Below are 23,872 nucleotides of genomic sequence, written 5' to 3' on the forward strand. Positions count from 1 at the left end.
TCCTACCATAACTGTCCAGCAGGACTCGACTCCCAGTTACTGAGATTCCACTCCAACCAACAGTTTTTTCGTTGTCTGAACATGTTAACCACCGTCCGCCCGCCCTACCATGATATGAGCATCTTACTTAAACTACTGTTTCTCTCTCTTTCTCAGTTCACTCCCTCTACCTCTGTATAACCTGCAGTCCACCCTGGGTTTTGGGGGGGTCGTGCACCTTTGTTAGGGCAGTGCGGGGAACAGGAGGCTGTCCGTGGCGCTTGGCTCCAAGAAACGAGCGTCGGTTCCAAACTGCAAACGTCAGAGCTGTGGAGCTCTGGTTGGAGAAAGCTCGTAGTCGCGTCCATCCTAAGTTTGCATTGCATTCAGGGTTGTCGGCTATCGTTGCTATCGTTGCTATCGTTGTTGTCGTTGCTATCGTTGCTGTCGTTGCTGTCGTTGTTGTCGTTGTTGTCGTTGCTATCGTTGTTGTCGTTGCTATCGTTGCTGTCGTTGTTGTCGTTGCTATCGTTGTTGTCGTTGCTATCATTGTTATCGTTGCTATCGTTGCTATCGTTGTTGTCGTTGCTATCGTTGTTGTCGTTGTTGTCGTTGCTATCGTTGTTGTCGTTGCTATCGTTGCTGTCGTTGTTGTCGTTGCTATCGTTGTTGTCGTTGCTATCATTGTTATCGTTGCTATCGTTGTTGTCGTTGCTATCATTGCTATCATTGTTATCGTTGCCGTCGTTGCTATCATTGTTATCGTTGCTATCGTTGTTGTCGTTGCTATCATTGTTATCGTTGCTATCGTTGTTGTCGTTGCTATCGTTGCTATCATTGTTATCGTTGTTTTTGTGGTTCTTGCGCCACCCCCCCCCCCCCCCCCCCGGTAAGGAATATGAGATGTAACATAACTTATTGCTTTGTACTCCCAGCTATTTAAAGTGTTGATTGAGTAGGGCACAAGCCACCATCCGGGTAGTGTCAGACACACAGACCAAGGTCACAGCAGTGACTAGGTCTGGGATGAATAACAAGACTCTATTGGACACTTTGAAAAAGGGAGGAAAGAATATTCCTCTTCAGACTGACAACTCTCCCAACCAATCACACGTTTGGGTGGGTGGTTCTTAAAATGCAGGCAGCAATTGAAGGGGAAATCGATTATTGGAGTTGGTACCGGATGAAAAAGGAACCGCCTTCCTGCCCAATTCAAAGCACACGGTAAAGTCAGCTCAAAACAAAAAAAGTGATGTAGCCTAGACTAGACTAATCACGTGTAGTAATGAATAGGATTCACATGCAAAAAAAAAGTGATTGCTTTCTACCTCCCTCAATGAAAAGTAGTTTGAAAATGTTAACATGCAACATCTCATGTCTGGATGACACACCGTGCGCAGATTACTGTTCTATTTGAGAAGGGTGTTCCTCCCTCACCAATTTGGCCCGTTCACGTCACAGGCTATAGACCTGGTGCACCGCGGTTCAGGTTAATAGAATTCACTGATTTGTGTTTGTTGCTAGGGCAACAAGCGGACGTCCCAACTCCTCCCTACGTGTAACCCGGAACTCCGGTAGGTTATGGGAAGCAACCCGTCTGTCTAGAGACGACTACCATCCGGGTATTATTAATTCATGACTGTTAGTACTGGCTAACAAACTGAAAAAGTGCCTGTGGTTTTAATCTTGTAACTTAAAAGAAAAATTTGTAATAAAATGAAATATATATTTTTGATAATGTGTTGTCTGGTCTATTTTAATGCTCAGAACTCATGATCCAACTGCCTTCCTATGGTTGAAGTGTTCACCCCTCAGTAAACAGGAACTGCCATTATAGGTAACCCTATAAGGCCTGCAGGTGTTACATAGTCATATGGACAATAATGTATGCTGTAAATGTAATTACAATGCAGAAATGAACGTGCTCTTCATTGAAGTTCTGTCAATCTTATGTTGGATACCATATTTATGAAAACCTAGTTGCACACTTCTTAAATTGTAACACCAGTGCATTTTTAGGGTAAGAATGGGTAAGAATGTTTGGGTAAGAATGTTAGGGTAAGAATGGGTAAGAATGTTTGGGTAAGAATGGGTAAGAATGTTAGGGTAAGAATGTTAAAGTAAGAATGTTAGGGTAAGAATGTTAGGGTAAGAATGTTAGGGTAAGAATGAGTAAGAATGTTAGGGTAAGAATGTTAGGGTAAGAATGTTAGGGTAAGAATGTTTGGGTAAGAATGTTAGGGTAAGAATGTTAGGGTAAGAATGGGTAAGAATGTTTGGGTAAGAATGTTAGGGTAAGAATGTTAGGGTAAGAATGGGTAAGAATGTTTGGGTAAGAATGGGTAAGAATGTTAAAGTAAGAATGTTAGGCTAAGAATGTTAGGGTAAGAATGTTAGGGTAAGAATGTTAGGGTAAGAATGAGTAAGAATGTTAGGGTAAGAATGTTAGGGTAAGAATTTTAGGGTAAGAATGTTAGGGTAAGAATGAGTAAGAATGTTAGGGTAAGAATGAGTAAGAATGTTAGGGTAAGAATGGGTAAGAATGTTTGGGTAAGAATGGGTAAGAATGTTTGGGTAAGAATGTTAGGGTAAGAATGTTAGGGTAAGAATGAGTAAGAATGTTAGGGTAAGAATGTTAGGGTAAGAATGTTAGGGTAAGAATGTTAGGGTAGGAATGTTAGAGTAAGAATGTTAGGGTAAGAATGTTAGGGTAAGAATGTTAGGGTAAGAATGTTAGGGTAAGAATGGGTAAGAATGTTAGGGTAAGAATGAGTAAGAATGTTTGGGTAAGAATGTTAGGGTAAGAATGTTAGGGTAAGAATGAGTAAGAATGTTAGGGTAAGAATGGGTAAGAATGTTTGGGTAAAAATGTTAGGATAAGAATGGGTAAGAATGTTTGGGTAAGAATGGGTAAGAATGTTAGGGTAAGAATGTTAAAGTAAGAATGTTAGGGTAAGAATGTTAGGGTAAGAATGTTAGGGTAAGAATGTTAGGGTAAGAATGAGTAAGAATGTTAGGGTAAGAATGTTAGGGTAAGAATGTTAGGGTAAGAATGGGTAAGAATGTTTGGGTAAGAATGGGTAAGAATGTTTGGGTAAGAATGTTAGGGTAAGAATGTTAGGGTAAGAATGAGTAAGAATGTTAGGGTAAGAATGTTAGGGTAAGAATGTTAGGGTAAGAATATTAGGGTAGGAATGTTAGAGTAAGAATGTTAGGGTAAGAATGTTAGGGTAAGAATGTTAGGGTAAGAATGTTAGGGTAAGAATGTTAGGGTAAGAATGGGTAAGAATGTTAGGGTAAGAATGAGTAAGAATGTTTGGGTAAGAATGTTAGGGTAAGAATGTTAGGGTAAGAATGAGTAAGAATGTTAGGGTAAGAATGGGTAAGAATGTTTGGGTAAAAATGTTAGGATAAGAATGGGTAAGAATTTTTAGGGTAAGAATGGGTAAGAATGTTAGGGTAAGAATGTTAGGATAAGAATGTTTGGATAAGAATGTTTGGGTAAGAATGTTTGGGTAAGAATGTTAGGGTAAGAATGTTAGGGTAAGAATGGGTAAGAATGTTTGGGTAAGAATGTTAGGGTAAGAATGTTAGGGTAAGAATGTTAGGTTAAGAATGTTTGGGTAAGAATGTTAGGATAAGAATGTTAGGGTAAGAATGCTAGCGTAAGAATGAGTAAGAATGTTAGGGTAAGAATGTTAGGGTAAGAATGAGTAAGAATGTTAGAGTAAGAATGAGTAAGAATGTTAGGGTAAGAATGGGTAAGAATGTTTGGGTAAGAATGTTAGGGTAAGAATGTTAGGGTAAGAATGAGTAAGAATGTTAGGGTATGAATGTTAGGGTAAGAATGTTAGGGTAAGAATGTTAGGGTAAGAATGTTAGGGTAAGAATGTTAGGGTAAGAATGGGTAAGAATGTTAGGGTAAGAATGAGTAAGAATGTTTGGGTAAGAATGTTAGGGTAAGAATGTTAGGGTAAGAATGGGTAAGAATGTTTGGGTAAAAATGTTAGGATAAGAATGGGTAAGAATTTTTAGGGTAAGAATGGGTAAGAATGTTAGGGTAAGAATGTTAGGATAAGAATGTTTGGATAAGAATGTTTGGGTAAGAATGTTTGGGTAAGAATGGGTAAGAATGTTAGGGTAAGAATGAGTAAGAATGTTTGGGTAAGAATGTTAGGGTAAGAATGAGTAAGAATGTTAGGGTAAGAATGGGTAAGAATGTTTGGGTAAAAATGTTAGGATAAGAATGGGTAAGAATTTTTAGGGTAAGAATGGGTAAGAATGTTATGGTAAGAATGATTGGCAAAGAATGTTAGGGTAAGAATGTTTGGGTAAGAATGTTAGGGTAAGAATGGGTAAGAATGTTAGGGTAAGAATGGGTAAGAATGTTTGGATAAGAATGGGTAAGAATGTTTGGGTAAGAATGGGTAAGAATGGGTAAGAATGTTAGGGTAAGAATTTTTAGGGTAAGAATGACTGTAACCTTTAGGACAATTCATACTTTCAAATTGGGCGATATTTATATGACCCCCTTACAAACAGGCCCATTTTTAACACACTCTTGCCTGTGTACACATTTTTATAGCTCCCGTGTGCATTCCGGAATGAGTGGTAGTAGTAGTGTGCAGATGTCATTGGTCTATTTTAATAAATCCGTTGAGCATTTAAAGTGCATTCAGAAAGTATTCCGACCCCTTGACTTTTTCCCACATTTTGTTACGTTACAGCCTTAAATGGAAAAAAAATGTTCTCATCAATCTACACACAATACCCCATAACGACATCACAATACCCCATAATGACATCACAATACCCCATAACGACATCACAATACCCCATAATGACATCACAATACCCCATAACGACATCACAATACCCCATAATGACATCACAATACCCCATAACGACAAAGCTAAAACAGGTTTTTATACATTTTTGCAAATGAATTAAAAAGAAAGGAAAACCTTATTTACACAGGTATTCAGACCCTTTTCTATGAGACTCGAAATTGAGCTCAGGTGCATCCTGTTTCCATTGATCATCCTTGAGATGTTTCTACATCTTGATGTTTCTACATCTACACCTGTGATACATTTTATTGATTGGATATGATTTGGAAAGGCACACACCTGTCTATATAAGGTCCCAGAGTTGACAGTGGACGTCAGAGCAAAAACCAAGCCATGAGGTCGTAGATATTGTCCGTAGAGCTTCGAGACAGGATTGTGTCGAGGCACAGACCTGAGGAAGGGTACCAAAAAATGCCTGCGGCATTGAAGGTCGCCAAGCACACATTGGCCTCCATCATTCTTAAATGGAAGACGTTTGGAACCATCAAGACTTCCTAGAGCTGGCTGCCCGGCCAAACTGAGCAATCGGAGGAGAAGGTCCTTGGTCAGGGAGGTGATCAAGAACCTGATGGACAATCTGACAGAGCTCCAGAGTTCCTCTGTGGAGATGGGAGAACCTTCCAGAAGGACAACCATCTCTGCAGCACTCCATCAATCAGGCCTTTATGGTGGAGTGGCCAGATGGAAGACACTTTTCAGGAAACGGCACATGACAGCCCACTTGGAGTTTGCCAAAAGGCACCTAAAGACTTTCAGACCATGAGAAACAAGATTCTCTGGTCTGATGAAACAAAGATGAAACTCTTTGGCCTGAATGCCAAGCGTCATGTCTGGAGTTAACCTGGCACCATCCCTATGGTGATCCATGGTGGTGGCAGCATCATGCTGCGGGAATGTTTTTCAGCGGCAGGGACTGGGAGACTAGTCAGGATCAAGGGAAAGATGAACGGAGCAAAGTACAGAGAGATCCTTGATGAAAACATTCTCCAGAGTGCTCAAGACCTCAGACTGGGGCGAAGGTTCACCTTCCAACACTACAACGACCCAAAGCACACAGCCAAGACAACGCAATAGTGGCTTCGGGACAAATCTCTGAATGTCCTTGAGTGGCCCGGACTTGAACCCGAGCCAACATTTCTGGAGAGACCTGAAAATAGCTGTGCTGCTACGCTCCCCATCCAACCTGACAGAGTTTTCGAGAATCTGCAGAGAAGAATGGGAGAAACTCCCCACATACAATTGTAACAGCAGATTTCCTCCTCTTCGTCTGAAGAGCTGGAAATATGTTGGCCCTCACAACATATTTGTCGCAAAGCCCACTGGCTCCAGGTCATCTATAAGTCTTTGCTAGGTAAAGCCCTGCCTTATCTCAGCTCACTGGTCACCATAGCAACACCCACCTGTAGCACGCGCTCCAGCCGGTATATTTCACTGGTCATCCCCAAAACCTACAACTTCTTTGGCCGCTTTTCCTTCCAGTTCTCTGCTGCCAATGACTGGAACGAATTGCAAAAAATCACAGAAGCTGGAGACTTACATCTCCCTCTCTAACTTTAAGCACCAGCTGTCCAGAGCAGCTTACCGATTCACTGCACCTGTACACAGCCCATCTGTAAATAGCCCACCCAACTACCTCATCCCCGTGTTGTTATTGTGATGCCAGGAGGATACTAGTAAAGGGCGCTGCCTAGCAACCATCAAGAGTTTAAGACCTTTAAGAGCGTTAAAGGTCTTAAACTCTTGATGCGCTAGGCAGCGCCCGCGTTCCAATTCCACCTCATCATTACGGCTACATTTCATAAGAACTTACGAACTTTACCGTGACTTAGTTTGGCGGAAATAAAAGTAGAGGCATGACAAATCAATGAACGTAAAAGTAGAGGCATGACAAATCAATGAACTAATGATATCCATAGTGTTATTTACATTCCACCTCACACCCTTTTTCTCCCCAATTTTGTGGTATCCAATTGTTAGGAGTCTCATAGCTACATCTCCCGTACGGGCTCGGGAGAGACGAAGGTTGGAGGTTGCGTCCTCCGATTACACAACCCAACCAAGCAGCACTGCTTCTTAACACAGCGCGCATCCAACCCGGAAGCACCAATGTGTCAGAGGAAACACCGTGCACCTGGCAACCTTGGTTAGCGCGCACTGCGTCTGGCCCGCCACAGGAGTCGCTGGTGCCAATTGTGTGTCACCCCACGGACCTCCCGGTCGCTGCCGGTTATGACAGAGCCTGGGCGCGAACCCAGAGTGGCACAGCTGGCGCTGCAGTACAGCGCCCTTAACCACTGCGCCACCAGGGAGGCCCCCCTCACACAACCTTTTCGCGTTGACAGTAGCAAGAACATAACTTGAATGTAGGATTTTCCCCCCGTTGTGAAGTAAAATGTATATTCTTTCAAAACAACATCCATTGTTAAAGCAAATAGTGTAAACAGTAGCGCACTGGAGGGGCAGAGCAAGCAGGTGGTTTCCATTAGTCACAAAGTCAAAATTATCTATATTGTAAAAATGAATAAACAAAAATTAGCTTTTTTTTATCCCCCCCAAAAATGTACACACCTGTTCATTGAAATACATTCCAGGTGACTACCACATGAAGTTGGTTGAGAGAATGCCAAGAGTGTGCAAAGCTGTCATCAAGGCAAAGGGTGGCTACTTTGAAGAATCTAAAATGTATATGTTGATTTGTGGAACACTTTTTGGGTTGCTACATGATTCCATATGTGTTATTTCATAGTTGTGATGTCTTCACTATTATTCTACAACGTACAAAATTGTACAAAATAAATAAAAAACCCTTGAATGAGTAGGTGTGTCCAAACTTTTGACTGGTACCGTATGTGGCCATAAATTATTTTTCTGTATGGGGTTGGCCCGCTGTGCTACAGCCTGGGAAGCCTTAAGGTCGCAGACAACACTACTCATCACGCAAGTAGTTCACTGTCGAACCACCTTTACTAAACCTATATTTTATAGTGTAGTATTGTATTTAGTATATTATAGTATTTCTTATAGTATAGTATTTGTTATATCCTTAGTTCTGTATAGCTCTCCCTCTCTCCAGGGCAGACCCACGCCATGCATATACACTGAGTATACCAAACATTAAGAACACCTTCCTAATATGGAGTTGCACCCCTCCCTTTTCCCCTCAGAACTGCCTCAATTCGTCGGGCCATGGACTCTACAAGGTGTCGAAAGCGTTCCACAGGGATGCTGGCCCATGTTTACTCCAATGCTTCAAGTTGTGTGGATGTCCTTTGGGTGGTGGACCATTCTTGATACACACGGGAAACTGTTGGGTGTGAAAAACCCAGCAGTGTTGCAGTTCTTTACACAATCCGGTGTGCCTGGCAACCACTACCATATCCCTGTTCAAAGGCACTTACATCTTTTGCCCATTCACCCTCTCTCTGAATGGCACACGTACACAATCCATGTCTCAATTGTCTCAAGGCTTAAAAATCCTTCTCTAACCTATCTCCTCTCCTTCATCTACACTGATTGAAGTGGATTTAACATCAATAAGGGATCAAAGCTTTCACCTTTATTCACCTGGTCAGTCTGTCACGAAAAGAGCAGGTGTTCATAATGTTTTGTACACTCAGTTAATATGATAATATTGTAGTATTAGTATAGTATTTCTATGTAATATATAATATAAGTGTTGTATTGCTCACCCCCCTCCTCCTCTCCTCAGGACGAACCCACTCCATGACCAACGGTACTCTGTCCATGTCCAAGTCCCCACTGTCCAACGGCAGCTTCACCTTCGGAGGGGAACACATCCGCAGCGACGGCCAGGTGTACCACACGGTTCACAAGGACTCTGGTCTCTACAAAGACCTGCTCCACAAGATCCACCTGGGACGACTGGAGGACGACAACTCCGCCCCCACGCCAGACAACAACTACCGCCTGCTGCGTCGCAACAACAGTTACACCTGCTACACGGCTGCCATCTGTGGCATGCCAGTCCAGCCGCTGCTCCGCTCCGAGTCCCGCGAGGCGCGAGAGGCCCGAGAGGACAGTGAGAAGCTGGTGGGGGAGGGGGAGAGGTCAGGGAGCGTGTCCTTTACCAAGAAGAGAGTTCGCTATGATAGTTACTCGTCGTACTGTAATGCCGTGGCGGAGGCCGAGATTGAGGCGGAGGAGGGTGGCGTGGAGATGAAGCTGGCGTCAGATCTAGGGGGCGAGGAGGCAGGGGCGCCGGGTGCTCCTGTCCCGCTGGATGACTCCGCAGAAGAGGATGAAGGGGATAAGGACAAACCGACCGTCTACCTGCTCTTCCACTTCCTGCAGATCCTCACTGCGTGCTTCGGATCTTTTGCTCACGGAGGCAATGACGTCAGGTGACTAGGATTGCTAAATTCCTCAAACTTTTTTTTCTCAACAGAATTTTCAGAGTTTCCAGAATTTTCCAACCCTACCAGTCAACACAACACAATTACTATTCAATGTGTTCACACAACTACAACTTTTGCTAACATTCACCTCATTTGCCATATAATCCAATAAACTAGTGTCAAACAGAAAGGAAACTACCTGACACCGACTTCCCTCTCAAACAGAAAGGAAACTACCTGACACCGACTTCCCTCTCAAACAGAAAGGAAACTACCTGACACCGACTTCCCTCTCAAACAGAAAGGGAAACTACCTGACACCGACTTCCCTCTCAAACAGAAAGGGAAACTACCTGACACCAACTTCCCTCTCAAACAGAAAGGGAAACTACCTGACACTGACTTCCCCTCTCAAACAGAAAGAAAACTACCTGACACTGACGTCCCTCTCAAACAGAAAGAAAACTACCTGACACTGACTTCCCTCTCAAACAGAAAGGGAAACTACCTGACACTGACTTCCCTCTCAAACAGAAAGGAAACTACCTGACACCGACTTCCCTCTCAAACAGAAAGGAAACTACCTGACACTGACTTCCCTCTCAAACAGAAAGGAAACTACCTGACACTGACTTCCCTCTCAAACAGAAAGGAAACTACCTGACACTGACTTCCCTCTCAAACAGAAAGGGAAACTACATGACACTGACTTCCCTCTCAAAAAGAAAGGGAAACTACCTGACACTGACTTCCCCTCTCAAACAGAAAGAAAACTACCTGACACATACTTCCCTCTCAAACAGAAAAGGAAACTACCTGACACTGACTTCCCTCTCAAACAGAAAGGGAAACTACCTGACACGACTTCCCTCTCAAACAGAAAGGAAACTACCTGACACCGACTTCCCTCTCAAACAGAAAGGAAACTACCTGACACCGACTTCCTCTCTCAAACAGAAAGGAAACTACCTGACACAGACTCCCCTCTCAAACAGAAAGGAAACTACCTGACACCGACTTCCCTCTCAAACGGAAAGGGAAACTACCTGACACCGACTTCCCTCTCAAACAGAAAGGGAAACTACCTGACACAACTTCCCTCTCAAACAGAAAGAAAACTACCTGACACTGACTTCCCTCTCAAACAGAAAGGAAACTACCTGACACTGACTTCCCCTCTCAAACAGAAAGGGAAACTACCTGACACTGACTTCCCTCTCAAACAGAAAGGAAACTACCTGACACCGACTTCCCTCTCAAACAGAAAGGAAACTACCTGACACCGACTTCCCCTCTCAAACAGAAAGGAAACTACCTGACACAGACTCCCCTCTCAAACAGAAAGGAAACTACCTGACACAGACTCCCCTCTCAAACAGAAAGGAAACTACCTGACACCGACTTCCCTCTCAAACAGAAAGGGAAACTACCTAACACCGACTTCCCTCTCAAACAGAAAGGGAAACTACCTGACACAACTTCCCTCTCAAACAGAAAGAAAACTACCTGACACTGACTTCCCTCTCAAACAGAAAGGAAACTACCTGACACTGACTTCCCCTCTCAAACAGAAAGGGAAACTACCTGACACTGACTTCCCTCTCAAACAGAAAGGAAACTACCTGACACTGACTTTCCCTCTCAAACAGAAAGGAAACTACCTGACACTGACTTCCCTCTCAAACAGAAAGGAAACTACCTGACACCGACTTCCCCTCTCAAACAGAAAGGAAACTACCTGACACAGACTCCCCTCTCAAGCAGAAAGGAAACTACCTGACACCGACTTCCCTCTCAAACAGAAAGGGAAACTACCTGACACCGACTTCCCTCTCAAACAGAAAGGGAAACTACCTGACACAACTTCCCTCTCAAACAGAAAGAAAACTACCTGACACTGACTTCCCTCTCAAACAGAAAGGAAACTACCTGACACTGACTTCCCCTCTCAAACAGAAAGGGAAACTACCTGACACTGACTTCCCTCTCAAACAGAAAGGAAACTACCTGACACCAACTTCCCCTCTCAAACAGAAAGGAAACTACCTGACACCGACTTCCCTCTCAAACAGAAAGGAAACTACCTGACACCGACTTCCCCTCTCAAACAGAAAGGAAACTACCTGACACAGACTTCCCTCTCAAACAGAAAGGAAACTACCTGACACCGACTTCCCTCTCAAACAGAAAGGGAAACTACCTGACACAACTTCCCTCTCAAACAGAAAGGAAAACTACCTGACACAACTTCCCTCTCAAACAGAAAGGGAAACTACCTGACACTGACTTCCCTCTCAAACAGAAAGGGAAATTACCTGACACCGACTTCCCCTCTCAAACAGAAAGGGAAACTACCTGACACAACTTCCCTCTCAAACAGAAAGGAAAACTACCTGACACAACTTCCCTCTCAAACAGAAAGGGAAACTACCTGACACTGACTTCCCTCTCAAACAGAAAGGGAAATTACCTGACACCGACTTCCCCTCTCAAACAGAAAGGAAAACTACCTGACACGACTTCCCTCTCAAACAGAAAGGGAAACTACCTGACACCGACTTCCCCTCTCAAACAGAAAGGGAAATTACCTGACACCGACTTCCCCTCTCAAACAGAAAGGAAAACTACCTGACACGACTTCCCTCTCCCGCTGCAGTAACTACCATTCATTATAACACAACTGCCATATCATGTTATCCAAAAAACTATAAGTTTTAATGAGTTATTCATAAATCTGTCATTCTATATCTTCTACCCCCCCCCCCCCCCCCCCCCCCCGGCAGTAACGCCATCGGCCCGTTGGTGGCGCTGTGGATGATCTATGAACAAGGCGGGGTGATGCAGGACGCCGCCACCCCCATCTGGTTGCTGTTCTACGGGGGCGTTGGAATCTGTTGCGGCCTCTGGGTGTGGGGGCGCCGGGTGATCCAAACCATGGGCAAGGACCTCACCCCCATCACCCCCTCCAGGTGAGAGAAGGGGTGGGGTGGGTTGGGGGGGGAAGTGGGGTGGCTGGCTGGCTGGCTGGCTGGGTGGCTGGCTGGCTGGGTGGCTGGCTGGCTGACTGGCTGACTGGCTGGGTGGGTGGCTGGTTGACTGGCTGACTGGGTGGGTGGGTGGCTGGCTGGCTGGCTGGCTGGCTGGCTGGCTGGGTGGGTGGCTGGCTGACTGGCTGACTGGCTGGGTGGGTGGCTGGTTGACTGGCTGACTGGGTGGCTGGCTGGCTGGCTGGCTGGCTGGCTGGCTGGCTGGCTGGCTGGCTGGCTGGCTGGCTGGCTGGGTGGGTGGGTGGCTGGCTGGCTGGCTGGCTGGCTGGGTGGAAGGATGACATGCATTTGAATATACACACACACACAGCATTCAAATACAGTTCAACATAACACAACTACTAATTACATCACAGAAAAATCACAGATGAGTTGTCAAATACACTCACTCGTACACTGAATCATGTACTCACTCCTAGACTGATTCATAGTCACTCATACACTGAATCATATACTCACTCATACACTGAATCATATAGTCACTCATACACTGATTAATGTACTCACTCCTTGACTGATTCATATACTCACTCATACACTGAATCATATTCTCACTTAAACACAGATTCATATACTCATTCATACACTGATTCATATACTCACTTAAACACAGATTCATATACTCATTCATACACTGATTCATATACTCATTCATACACTGATTCATATTCTCACTCATACACTGATTCATATACTCATTCATACACTGATTCATATACTCACACATAGACTGATTCATATACTCACTCATAGACTGATTCATGTACTCACTCATAGACTGATTCATATACTCATTCATACACTGAATCATATACTCACACATAGACTGATTCATATACTCACTCATACACTGATTCATATACTCATTCATACACTGATTCATATTCTCACTCATACACTGATTCATATACTCATTCATACACTGATTCATATACTCACACATAGACTGATTCATATACTCACTCATACACTGATTGATATTCTCACTCATACACTGATTCATGTACTCACTCATACACTGAATCATATACTCACTCATACACTGAATCATATACTCACTCATACACTGAATCATGTACTCACTCATACACTGAATCATATACTCACTCATACACTGAATCATATACTCACTCATACACTGAATCATATAGTCACTCATACACTGAATCATATAGTCACTCATACACTGAATCATATACTCACTCATACACTGAATCATATACTCACTCATACACTGATTCATATACTCACACATACACTGATTCATATTCTCACTCATACACTGATTCATGTACTCACTCATACACTGAATCATATACTCACTCATACACTGAATCATGTACTCACTCCTTGACTGATTCATATACTCACTCGTAGACTGAATCATATACTCACTCATAGACTGATTCAGATAGTCCCTCATACACTGAATCATATAGTCACTCATACACTGAATCATATACTCACTCATACACTGAATCATGTACTCACTCCTTGACTGATTCATATACTCACTCATACACTGAATCATATACTCACTCATACACTGATTCATATAGTCCCTCATACACTGATTCATATAGTCCCTCATACACTGAATCATATAGTCACTCATACACTGAATCATATTCTCACTCATACACTGAATCATATACTCACTCATACACTGAATCATATACTCACTCATACACTGAATCATATACTCACTCATACACTGAATCATGTACTCACTCATACACTGAATCATATACTCACTCATACACTGAATCATGTACTCACTCATACACTGAATCATGTACTCACTCATACACTGAATCATATACTCACTCATACACTGAATCATATACTCACTCATACACTGAATCATATAGTCACTCATACACTGAATCATATACTCACTCATACACTGAATCATATACTCACTCATACACGGATTCATATAGTCACTCATACACTGAATCATATAGTCATTCATACACTGAATCATATACTCACTCATACACTGAATCATATACTCACTCATACACTGATTCATATAGTCACTCATACACTGAATCATATACTCACTCATACACTGAATCATATACTCACTCATACACGGATTCATATAGTCACTCATACACTGAATCATATAGTCATTCATACACTGAATCATATAGTCACTCATACACTGAATCATATACTCACTCATACACTGAATCATATACTCACACATAGACTGATTCATATACTCACTCATACACTGAATCATATACTCACTCATACACTGAATCATATACTCACTCATACACTGAATCATATACTCACTCATACACTGAATCATATACTCACTCATACACTGAATCATGTACTCACTCCTAGACTGATTCATATACTCACTCATACACTGAATCATATACTCACTCATACACTGAATCATATAGTCACTCATACACTGAATCATATACTCACTCATACACTGAATCATGTACTCACTCCTAGACTGATTCATATACTCACTCATACACTGAATCATATACTCACTCATACACTGAATCATATTCTCACTCATACACTGAATCATATACTCACTCATACACTGAATCATATACTCACTCATACACTGAATCATATACTCACTCATACACTGAATCATATAGTCACTCATACACTGAATCATATAGTCACTCATACACTGAATCATATACTCACTCATACACTGAATCATATACTCACTCATACACTGAATCATATAGTCACTCATACACTGAATCATATACTCACTCATACACTGAATCATATAGTCACTCATACACTGAATCATATAGTCACTCATACACTGAATCATATACTCACTCATACACTGAATCATATAGTCACTCATACACTGAATCATATACTCACTCATACACTGACTCATATAGTCACTCATACACTGAATCATATACTCACTCATACACTGAATCATATAGTCACTCATACACTGAATCATATAGTCACTCATACACTGAATCATATAGTCACTCATACACTGAATCATATAGTCACTCATACACTGAATCATATAGTCACTCATACACTGAATCATATACTCACTCATACACTGAATCATATAGTCACTCATACACTGAATCATATACTCACTCATACACTGACTCATATAGTCACTCATACACTGAATCATATACTCACTCATACACTGAATCATATAGTCACTCATACACTGAATCATATAGTCACTCATACACTGAATCATATAGTCACTCATACACTGAATCATATAGTCACTCATACACTGAATCATATAGTCACTCATACACTGAATCATATAGTCACTCATACACTGAATCATATAGTCACTCATACACTGAATCATATACTCACTCATACACTGAATCATATAGTCACTCATACACTGAATCATATACTCACTCATACACTGAATCATATAGTCACTCATACACTGAATCATATACTCACTCATACACTGAATCATATAGTCACTCATACACTGAATCATATAGTCACTCATACACTGAATCATATACTCACTCATACACTGAATCATATAGTCACTCATACACTGAATCATATACTCACTCATACACTGAATCATATACTCACTCATACACTGAATCATATACTCACTCATACACTGAATCATATACTCACTCATACACTGAATCATATACTCACTCATACACTGAATCATATACTCACTCATACACTGAATCATATACTCACTCATATATTCACTGAACAAAAATATAAACGCAACATGCAACAATTTACAATATTTTACTGAGTTACAGTTAATACAATGAAATCAGTTAATTAAAATACATTCATTAGGTCCTAATCTATGGATCTATGACTGAGAATACAGATATGCATCTGTTGGCCACAGATACCTTTTTAAAAAAAGTAGGGGCGTGGATAAAAAAAATTAAAAAGTCAGTATCTGGTGTGACCATTTGCCTCATGCAGCGCGACACATCTCCTTCTCATAGAGTTGATCAGGCTGTTGATTGTGGCCTGTTGGAATGTTGTCCCACTCCTCTTCAATGGCTGTGTGACAACACATCTCCTTCACATAGAGTTGATCAGGCTGTTGACTGTGGCCTGTGGAATGTTGTCCCACTCCTCTTCAATGGCTGGGTGAAGGTGCTGGATATTGGTGTGAACTGGAACGCGCTGTCGTACACGTCGATCCAGAGCATCCCAAACATGCTCAATGGGTGACATGTCTGGTGAGTATGCAGGCCATGGAAGAACAGGGACATTTTCAGCCTCCAGGAATTGTGTACAGATCCTTGTGAGATGGGGCCGTGCATTATCATGCTGAAACATGAAGTGATGGTCGGTCAGATGAATGGCGTGACAATGGGCCTCAGGATCTCGTCACGGTGCATTCAAATTGCCATCGATAAAATGCAATTGTGTTCGTTGTCCGTAACTTATGCCTTCCCCATACCGTAACCCCACCGCCACCATGCTCGTCCACATGACGCCACATCTGCCATCTGCCCGGTACAGTTGATACCGGGATTCATCCGTGAAGAGCACACTTCTCCAGCGAGGCCAGCGGCCATCGTGCTGAAGCATTTGTCCACTGAAGTCGGTTACGACGCTGAACTGCAGTCAGGTCAAGACCCTGGTGAAGACGGTGAGGACGCAGATGAGCTTCCCTGAGGCGGTTTCTGACAGTTTGTGCAAACATTCTTTGGTCATCAGCTGTCTGGGTGTCTGGTCTCAGAAGATCCCGCAGGTGAAGAAGCCGGATGTGGAGGTCCTGTGCTGGCGTGGTTATACGTGGTCTGCGGTTGTGAGGCCAGTTGGACTTACTGCCAAATTCTCAAAAAATATTTTGGAGCCGGCTTATGTTATAGAAATGAACATAAAATTCTCTGGCAACAGCTCTGGTGGACATTCCTGAAGTCAGAATGCCAATTGCACGCTCCCTCAAAACTTGAGACATCTGTGGCATTGTGTTGTGTGACAAAAAAAATCACATTTTTATTGTCCCCAGCGCAAGGTGCACCTGTGTGATGATCATGCTGTTTAATCAGCTTCTTGATATCCCACACCTGTCAGGTGGATGGATTATCGTGGCAGGGTAGAATTGCTCACTCACAGGGATGTAAACAAATTTGTGCACAAAATTTGAGAACATTTCTGGGATCTTTTATTTCAGCTCATGAAACACGGGATCATTACTTTACGTGTTGCGTTTATATTTCTGTTCAGTAAACATGCGCACAGTTGAATACACTGAAAGGCTCACAGCTTTACACTTCACTGCTGCTTGTTGCCTGTCTGTATGTCTGCATCTGCATGATGAAGTCTGCATGGGGCCCTTTCTCCTGAACTGAACCATTCATACACCCCTGTAGGACCACTAGAAGCTACTCCTCAACAAGGCTAGAACCCTTCTCTGCTCTAGTCTTCCTTGATCCTCACTAGAACCCTTCTCTGCTCTAGTCTTCCTTGATCCTCACTAGAACCCTTCTCTGCTCTAGTCTTCCTTGATCCTCACTAGAACCCTTCTCTGCTCTAGTCTTCCTTGATCCTCACTAGAACCTTTCTCTGCTCTAGTCTTCCTTGATCCTCACTAGAACCCGTCTCTGCTCTAGTCTTCCTTGATCCTCACTAGAACCTTTCTCTGCTCTAAAAACCCTTTAGATCCTTCATAGAACCGTTCTGAGTGAATTATCCTAGTTATGCTTCTTAGAACCTGGTACTACCCTTCTTAGAACCTTGAGACATCACCCTACACCCCTCACTAGAACCCTGCTTCTTAGAACCCTATATCCCTCACTAGAACCCTGCTTCTTAGAACCATATCCCCCTAACTAGAACACTGCTTCCTAGAACCCTATCCATCTCACTAGAACATTTCCCCTAGAATCCTATCCACCTCACTAGAACCCTGCTTCCTAGAACCCTATCCCCTAACTAGAACCCTGCTTCCTAGAACCCTATCCCCCTAACTAGAACACTGCTTCTTAGAACCCTATCCACCTCACTAGAACCCTATCCATCTCACTAGAACATTTTTCCTTAGAATCCTATCCACCTCACTATAATCCTGCTTCTTATAACCCAATCCTCCTCACTAGAACTGATTCTTATAACCCAATCCTCCTCACTAGAACCCTGCTTCTTAGAACCCTATCCACCTCACTAGAACCCTGCTTCTTTAAACCCAATCCTCCTCACTAGAACCCTGCTTCTTAGAACCCTATCCATCTCACTAGAACCCTGCTTCTTATAACCCAATCCTCCTCACTAGAACCCTGCTTCTTAGAACCATATCCACCTCACTAGAACCCTGCTTCTTATAGCCCAATCCTCCTCACTAGAACCCTTCTTCTTAGAACCCTATCCACCTCACTAGAATCCTGCTTCTTAGAACCCTATCCACCTCACTAGAACCCTGCTTCTTATAACCCAATCCTCCTCACTAGATCCCTGCTTCTTAGAACCCTATCCACCTCACTAGAATCCTGCTTCTTAGAACCCATTTCCACCTCACTAGAATCCTGTTCTTAGAACCCTATCCATCTCACTGGAATCTCATCCAGAATTCTCTGTAGTGTGTCTCTTCCTCTTCTGACCCAGCAACCTAAAGCAGGCCAAGCACAGCAGAGGTCATGTTAACGTCACTTTGACCCACAGACAGGCAGCCAGCAACATGAAGCAGCTCTAGCACAGCAGAGCTCAGACACACACCTAGCAGAGTGGATCCAAACTGATTTAACACTTTGTGTTATTGCCTAAAGGAGCTGGAGAGGAACGAGTGCACTCAGGAGCCTGAGTGCTCCATCTCTCCCTGCCTCATTCGCTCCCTCGCAGTGTCTGTCTCCTCTTTCTCTTTCTCTCTCTATCGCTCTGTTCTCTTTCTCCTCTCTTTCCCCTCTCCTAACCCTTTCCATCTCACTAGAACACTGCTTCTTAGAACCCTATCCACATCACTAGAACAATGCATCTTAGAACCCTACCCTCTCCTCCTCCCTCTCCTTCTCCTCCTTCCCCTCTCTTTCCCCTCTCCTCTTCCCCTCCTCTCCTTCTCCTCTCTTTCCTCTCTCCTTCTCCTCTCCTCCTCTCCTCTCCTTCTCTCTTTCCTCTCTCCTTCTCCTCTCCTTCCCCTTTCCTTCTCCTCTTTCCCCTCTCCTTATCCTCTCCTCCTCTCTTTCCTCTCTCCTTCTCCTCTATATCCTCTCTCCTTCTCCTCTCCTTCTCCTCTTTCCCCTTTCCTTCCCCTCTCCTCCTCTATTTCCTCTCTCCTTCCCCTCTCCTTCTCCTCTCGTTCATCTCTCCTCCTCTCTTTCCTCTCCTCCTCTCCTTCTCCTCTCTTTCATCTCTCCTTCTCCTCTTTCCCCTCTCCTTCTCCTCTTTCCACTCTCCTGCTCCTCCTCTCCTTCTCCTCTCTTTCCTCTCCTTCTCCTCTCCTCCTCTCCTTCTCCGTTCTTTCCTCTCCTTCTCCTCTCGTTCCTCTCTCCTTCTCCTCTTTCCCCTCTCCTTCTCCTCTCCTCCTCTCTTTCCTCTCTCCTTCTCCTCTCCTTCTCCTCTTTCCTCTCTCCTTCTCCTCTCCTTCTCCTCTTTCCTCTCTCCTTCTCCTCTCTTTCCTCTCTCCTTCTCCTCTCCTTCTCCTCTCTTTCCTCTCTCCTTCTCCTCTCCTTCTCCTCTCTTTCCTCTCTCCTTCTCCTACTCCTCTCCTTCCCTTCTCTTCCTCTCCTTTTCCTCTCTTTCCTCTCTCCTTCTCCTCTTTCTTCTCTCCTTCCCCTCTCCTTCTCTCTTTCCTCTCTTCTCCTCCTCTCCTTCTCTCTTTCCCCTCTCCATCCCCTCTCACACCATTCTCTTCCATCAGAGGCCAGCTTTTCTTCTAGGGATAAAGGACAGTTTTAGCTGTGGTTCTCGAAGTCTCTAAAGACTCTCCTTCCTCTAGTGGCCATTACCATCAATTTTTCCAGTCTCCTCATTGTGTGTATTTCAACTTGAAATTCACAACCCTACCCTCCAACTGTAGGACATACAACCCCCCCCCCCCCCTACTGTAGGACATACAACTCCCCCCCCCACCCTACTGTAGGACATACAACCCCCCTCCCCCCACTGTAGGACATACAACCCCCCCCCCTACTGTAGGACATACAACCCCCCCCCCCCCACCCTACTGTAGGACATACAACCCCCCTTCCACCACTGTAGGACATACAACCCCCCACCCCACACTGTAGGACATACAACCCCCCCACTGTAGGACATACAACCCCCCCACTGTAGGACATACAACCCCCCCACTGTAACACATACAACATACAACCCTAATCCCCCCCCCCACTGTATCACATACAACCCTAGCCCCCCCCTACTTTATCACATACAACCCTAACCCCCCCTACTGTATCACATACAACCCTAACCCCCCCTACTGTATCACATACAACCCTAACCCCCCCTACTGTATCACATACAACCCTAACCCCCCTAGCAACCTCCCCTACTGTATCACATACAACCCTAACCCCCCCCCCTACTGTATCATATACAACCCTAACCCCCCCTACTGTATCACATACAACCCTAACCCCCCCTACTGTATCACATACAACCCTAACCCCCCCCTACTGTATCATATACAACCCTAACCCCCCCCCCCCCTACTGTATCATATACAACCCTAACCCCCCCCTACTTTATCACATACAACCCTAACCCCCCCTACTGTATCACATACAAACCTAACCCCCCCTACTGTATCACATACAACCCTAACCCCCCTAGCAACCCCCCCTACTGTATCACATACAACCCTACCCCCCCCCCCCTCCCTACTGTATCAAATACAACCCTAACCCCCCTACTGTATCACATACAACCCTAACACCCCCTACTGTATCACATACAACCCTAACCCCCCTAGCAACCCCCCCTACTGTATCACATACAACCCTAACCCCCCCTACTGTATCACATACAACCCTAACCCCCCCTACTGTATCACATACAACCCTAACCCCCCTAGCAACCCCCCCTACTGTATCACATACAACCCTAACCCCCCCTACTGTATCACATACAACCCTAACCCCCCCTACTGTATCACATACAACCCTAACCCCCCCTACTGTATCACATACAACCCTAACCCCCCCTACTGTATCACATACAACCCTAACCCCCCTAGCAACCCCCCCTACTGTATCACATACAACCCTAACCCCCCCTACTGTATCACATACAACCCTAACCCCCCCTACTGTATCACATACAATCCTAACACCCCCCCCTACTGTATCACATACAACCCTACCCCCCCCCCTACTGTATCACATACAACCCTAACCCCCCCCCCCTACTGTATTACATACAACCCTAACCCCCCCCCTACTGTATCATATACAACCCTACCCCCCCCCCCTACTGTATCACATACAACCCTAACCCCCCCCCCTACTGTATTACATACAACTCTACCCCCCCTACTGTATCACATACAACCCTACCCCCCCCCCCCTACTGTATCACATACAACCCTAACCCCCCCCCCTACTGTATTACATACAACCCTACCCCCCCCCCCCCCATACTGTATCATATACAACCCTACCCCCCCCCTACTGTATCATATACAACCCTAACCCCCCCTACTGTATCACATACAACCCTAACCCCCCCTACTGTATCACATACAACCCTAACCCCCCCCTACTGTATCATATACAACCCTACCCCCCCTACTGTATCACATACAACCCTAACCCCCCCTACTGTATCACATACAACCCTAACACCCCCCCCCCCTACTGTATCACATACAACCCTACCCCCCCCCCCCTACTGTATCATATACAACCCTACCCCCCCTACTGTATCACATACAACCCTAACCCCCCCTACTGTATCACATACAACCCTAACCCCCCCCCTACTGTATCATATACAACCCTACCCCCCCCCCCTACTGTATCACATACAACCCTAACCCCCCCCCCTACTGTATTACATACAACTCTACCCCCCCTACTGTATCACATACAACCCTACCCCCCCCCTTACTGTATCACATACAACCCTAACCCCCCCCCCCTACTGTATTACATACAACCCTAACCCCCCCCCCCCCATACTGTATCATATACAACCCTACCCCCCCCCTACTGTATCATATACAACCCTAACCCCCCCTACTGTATCACATACAACCCTAACCCCCCCTACTGTATCACATACAACCCTAACCCCCCCCTACTGTATCATATACAACCCTACCCCCCCTACTGTATCACATACAACCCTAACCCCCCCTACTGTATCACATACAACCCTAACACCCCCCCCCCTACTGTATCACATACAACCCTACCCCCCCCCCCCTACTGTATCATATACAACCCTACCCCCCTACTGTATCACATACAACCCTAACCCCCCCTACTGTATCACATACAACCCTAACCCCCCCCTACTGTATCATATACAACCCTACCCCCCCTACTGTATCACATACAACCCTAACCCCCCCTACTGTATCACATACAACCCTAACACCCCCCCCCCCCTACTGTATCACATACAACCCTACCCCCCCTACTGTATCACATACAACCCTAACCCCCCTACTGTATCACATACAACCCTAACAACCCCCCCCCCCCTACTGTATCACATACAACCCTAACCCCCCCTACTGTATCACATACAACCCTAACCCCCCCCTACTGTATCATATACAACCATAACCCCCCCCCCTACTGTATCACATACAACCCTAACCCCCCCCCCTACTGTATCACATACAACCCTAACCCCCCCCTACTGTATCACATACAACCCTAACCCCCCCCCCTACTGTATCACATACACCCCCCCCCCCCCCCTACTGTATCACATACAACCCTAACCCCCCCCTACTGTATCACATACAACCCTAACCCCCCCCCCTACTGTATCATATACAACCCCCCTACTGTATCACATACAACCCTAACCCCCCCCCCCCTACTGTATCATATACAACCCTACCCCCCCCCCCTACTGTATCATATACAACCCTAACCCCCCCCCTACTGTATCATATACAACCCTACCCCCCCCCCTACTGTTTCATATACAACCCATAACCCCCCCCCCCCCACTGTATCACATACAACCCTACCCCCCCCTACTGTATCACATACAACCCTAACCCCCCCCTACTGTATCACATACAACCCTAACCCCCCCCCCCCTACTGTATCATGTACAACCCCCCTACTGTATCACATACAACCCTAACCCCCCCCTACTGTATCATATACAACCCTACCCCCCCCTACTGTATCATATACAACCCTAACCCCCCCTACTGTATCATATACAACCCTTCCCCCCCCCCTACTGTATCATATACAACCCTAACCCCCCCCCCTACTGTATCATATACAACCCTACCCCCCCCCCCCACTGTATCATATACAACCCTACCCCCCCCCTACTGTATCATATACAACCATAACCCCCCCCCTACTGTATCATATACAACCCTACCCCCCCCCCCCCCCTACTGTATCACATACAACCCTAACCCCCCCCTACTGTATCACATACAACCCTACCCCCCCCCCTACTGTATCATATACAACCCCCCTACTGTATCACATACAACCCTAACCCCCCC

General features: G+C 44.8%; 1 protein-coding gene across 2 annotated transcripts in view; it reads left to right on the forward strand.

Moving 5' to 3' along the window:
• The window catches only part of LOC110525072 (sodium-dependent phosphate transporter 2), a 135,879-nt gene that overhangs the window by 99,933 nt on the left and 12,074 nt on the right, over nucleotides 1-23,872 (forward strand). For both annotated transcript variants that reach the window (XM_036979238.1, XM_036979239.1), the window contains exons 8-9: nucleotides 8,539-9,190; nucleotides 11,968-12,153. In XM_036979238.1, coding sequence (XP_036835133.1) covers nucleotides 8,539-9,190; nucleotides 11,968-12,153 — 838 coding nt within the window. The remainder of the gene's footprint in view (nucleotides 1-8,538; nucleotides 9,191-11,967; nucleotides 12,154-23,872) is intronic.

Source organism: Oncorhynchus mykiss, chromosome 6 (genome assembly GCF_013265735.2).
Source record: "Oncorhynchus mykiss isolate Arlee chromosome 6, USDA_OmykA_1.1, whole genome shotgun sequence".
NCBI classification, from domain to species: Eukaryota; Metazoa; Chordata; class Actinopteri; order Salmoniformes; family Salmonidae; genus Oncorhynchus; species Oncorhynchus mykiss.